This window comes from Nicotiana tomentosiformis, chromosome 12 (genome assembly GCF_000390325.3).
Source record: "Nicotiana tomentosiformis chromosome 12, ASM39032v3, whole genome shotgun sequence".
In the NCBI taxonomy this organism is placed as follows: domain Eukaryota; kingdom Viridiplantae; phylum Streptophyta; class Magnoliopsida; order Solanales; family Solanaceae; genus Nicotiana; species Nicotiana tomentosiformis.
The window spans coordinates 106,647,683-106,651,277 of NC_090823.1; the positions used below are offsets into that span (position 1 = coordinate 106,647,683).

The 3,595-nt window shown below is 36.7% G+C and overlaps 1 protein-coding gene across 1 annotated transcript; it reads right to left on the bottom strand.

Moving 5' to 3' along the window:
* Positions 1 to 471: 471 nt before the first annotated feature.
* Positions 472 to 3,191, bottom strand: LOC104117753 (BTB/POZ domain and ankyrin repeat-containing protein NBCL-like). The gene is made up of 2 exons (XM_009628837.4): positions 2,400 to 3,191; positions 472 to 1,663 (listed from the first exon to the last, which is right to left on the bottom strand). Exons 1-2 carry the CDS (start codon positions 2,877 to 2,879, stop codon positions 680 to 682), a joined length of 1,464 nt encoding a protein of 487 aa, XP_009627132.1. The 5' UTR covers positions 2,880 to 3,191; the 3' UTR covers positions 472 to 679.
* Between the last annotated feature and the right edge of the window lie 404 nt (positions 3,192 to 3,595).

The following is a 3,595-nucleotide window of genomic DNA, read 5'->3' on the forward strand; positions in this document are numbered from 1 at the left end:
AGGTAACGATAGGAGTTGACAGGCAAGGTTGAAAAGATTGACCTGCGTCCCTTCTCTCCATAAAAAACTTGAAATCTCATTTTCTTGTCCCATCATATATCCCCCAGGAGAGTGATGAACAAATTCTCCAAATCCAAAGCTAAATGCATACTGCATTATCATTCTGAAAGCCCTAGAAAACACTCCCAAAAACAAAACAAAAAAGACCTACCAGAAACCAAGATTTAAACGTTATTGATTTTAAATATTAGGATAGTGATATTAGATGTTACTAATTGGGTTCTAAAATTAATTATTGTGTACTTTTCTTTTGAATTTCTTAATACAAATACAACTACTGGATTCCACCGAAGCCATAAGTTACCTTCAAGCTTTCCCTGCCAGAAACCAACAAAGTACTAGTAGAAAGAAAAAGAAAGTGAAAGAACAAGAGATGAAGATGAAAATGGGGTTAATTGGTAATATCAAATATGCAACTCAAAATGATTAATATAGTAATTTCCCATGAGAGTAATTTCTTAATCATCAGCCTTTTGCTTTCTGTTTCTCAACTCCATGAAATTATAGACAATTTATCTCTCTAAAGAAGAAGAAGAGATCAAAAGGATAGAAGCAAAAAAGAAGTATTTAATTTCTAGTGGATATAATTGAAACTAACAGAAAGGTAACGTTAAATTAATTAATACTCATGAGAATGGTGGTGGTGGTACATTGATGCTGGATTCTGGGTATTGTGGCTGCTGCTGCAATCATGTTGATCTCCTTCATTCATTTTGCATGCCATTTGATGATGAGGTGCTGCACCAAGATTTAAATACACCATTCTTGAATCCACGTTTAAGTTTCCCAAATTGTTGTTCCCACTGCTTGTACTAGAACTATGATCTTCACGAACATGTGGAGGATATATATTATCCGAAGACGGATTATTATTCGCTTCTCCTTCCTCTCTAGATATTACCATTGCTGCTGATTGAACAAGTTCTAGGCAAAGTCTTAACTTATTCGGTTCAATGTGAGTGAGTCCGGGGATAGCACCCTTAAATAGAAAATCAGACGTTAGGGTTCTGAGAATATCGAGTGGAGTGATCCCATCCATGGTTTGAACGTTCGGGTCAGCATGATGGTCCAATAGAACTGCGACCATGTCAGGTGACACCATTTCAGCTGCTAAGTGAAGCGAGCTTTTGCCGTTGGGGCCGGCCTGATAGTTCACATCAGCTGCACCAAGCTCGAGTAGCGCTTTCACTACTTCCCGGCTGCAATTCTCCACAGCATAATGCAATGCGAGTGATTCATCAAGATTTAGGCCTTCTCCCATTACCATAAGCTTGACAAGTTCAACGTCTGACGAGTCAAGGGCTCGTCTCATTCGTCGAATTTTATGGTCCTCCAGCTCAATGGTCGAAGGAATTTCGTGGTGGTGGTGATGAGGGATTAATGATCTTGTTCGTGATATGGAGGATTTGAGACGGAGATCTTCAATTTTGGCTACAACATCAATAGGGAGGTGTTTGACTAAGATTTCTGGTGGGAGGCCTGATTTTGCAACTAAATGAGAACAACTAGTCCAAAGTTGGTGCATGTCTTGTTTTCTTGAAGCTATTAAAACTTTCATCACATCTTCAATTGAAGCCTTCTCCACCATGCTTGTCAATTGCTTCTGCTAATAAAACAAATGTCAAAAAAAGAAACAAGAAATAAAATTGTAATTCAAATGGATTTACAAATGAGGAATTTTGCATATCTAGGAAAATTTTATGTGTCCAATGTGTTTGTGCGAATTTGTGATTAGGTAGGGTAGGTATTTATTTATTCATTTAGCATTAATAATTCCATCGGTCATTCGCTGTTGCTGTTTAGAACCAAAAGAGGAAAGTAGATCACTATTTAGGAAAGATTTGATATCATCACAGTGGAAAGACAAGACCGGTGAAATCAAGAAACCAAATTTGGAAACCTTCGAGTTGGGAGCACAAAGATAGATAATAGGTCAATCCAAATAACTGAAAAATCTTATACATGAAATCAAGAAAAACACTTATGAGATGAGACATTACCGATCAAGATTCCACTACAAAAATTTACCAACTTTTGGTAAATTAAGATGAAAGAGGAAAGAAAGGTAGCATTTGGTACTATTTCCTTAAGCTGTGTATAAGCCGCAAATATAAACTCTGAAAAACTTGGATCTGGTGATTCTGCAAAAAGAAACCTAGGAAAAAAAAGAAAGAAACAAGTACTAGATTTCTCTGAATTTTCAAGCTTCGATGAAAAAATTAGCCAAAGATCCCTTAACAACAAAAAAAAGAAAATCTTATTACCCGCTTTCAAAAGTGAAACACCTCAAAGAACATAACATGCTAGAAAGAAATTAAAAGGAAAGGAAAAACACAAACCTGAGTGAGCAAAGCGAGCTGTTCCACACCAAAAGATCTAGCGGCTGCGAGAGTATCAAGGGCAAGATCAACGGCTGAGGTGCAATGTGTATGCCAACAGCTTCTCTCCCCACAATTAGGCCTTGGTTCATGTTTTTGTGGAACAATTGAAACTTGTCCACTGTACAAAAATTGAAGCATCAACAAGAAAACTTCATACCCTACTGTGTTCACAGGTATCACCTGTGAACCACTCGTGCCCCTCGGCGACGATGTTAGTCCGCCGCTGAAGGGGCTTATCCTTGGGCCGCAGCCGCCACCGGGTGACTCCGGCCCACAAAAGAATTTCCTAAAGAAAAGACTCCTAGCAGCTAAGATGCATTTATGAGCATGAACTAAACGACCTTCAACACTGAAAGTAACATCACTAAAAGCTTGACCGTTGATGAGAAGATTGAGATAATCTGAAGAGAGAGTTCTTAAGGAGTCTTCAGGAGTCATATTCTGAGAAAAGAGAGTAGCTAGCTAGACTTTTGAAGTGAAAGCACTGATCTAAAACAGTAGAGAGGAAAAAAGAGAGAAAAAGATAGTGCACTTGAAGGCCTAATAGGAGAATGGGCACATGCACAAATACACAGAGAGTAAAGCTTAGTGGCTTTACTTCATTTAATGGATATTTTGTTGTTTGTTTCTTCCCTTTTCTACCATTAGATTAGATGAAGTAATCAACTGTACATGTCATTTGTTGTGAGATTCTCTATCTATGGTGTTTCTGTTGTGTTGTGTGATTAGATTTTTTTGTGAGAGTTGGGGGGGGGGGGGGGGGCAGCAATATGGCTGCTATCCTTGGCCCGCTGAGGTATTTAAAAAGAAAGGAAATGAAGAAAGAATATGGATATGGTTTAAGTTATAAGTATCAATTTACTTGGATAGTGAAGGTTTAATTATTACTCTTTATTGTTCATAATAAGTGATTTTTTTATTTTTTTATTTTGGTTCAAACTAAGTATCTTTTTATATAATCGAGAAAAAATTAACTTTATTTTTCAAAATTTGCCTTATTTACATATCTCAATATATTAAGTTAACAATATGCAAATTTTAATTAACGATAATATAGTCAAAATATATTTTTTTCCTCTAACAGTTAGCATTTTTTTAAGGAATGTGACAAAGGATAAAAAGTCACTTATTTTGAACCCGATGTAATATATTCT

Excerpts from the sequence above, each read along its gene's own strand:
- LOC104117753 (XM_009628837.4), bottom strand. The coding sequence starts at position 2,879 with ATGACTCCTGAAGACTCCTTAAGAACTCTCTCTTCAGATTATCTCAAT. Across the intron at positions 1,664-2,399 it reads AGCTCGCTTTGCTCACTCAG|AAGCAATTGACAAGCATGGT; the intron begins GTTTGTGTTTTT and ends TTTTATTAGCAG.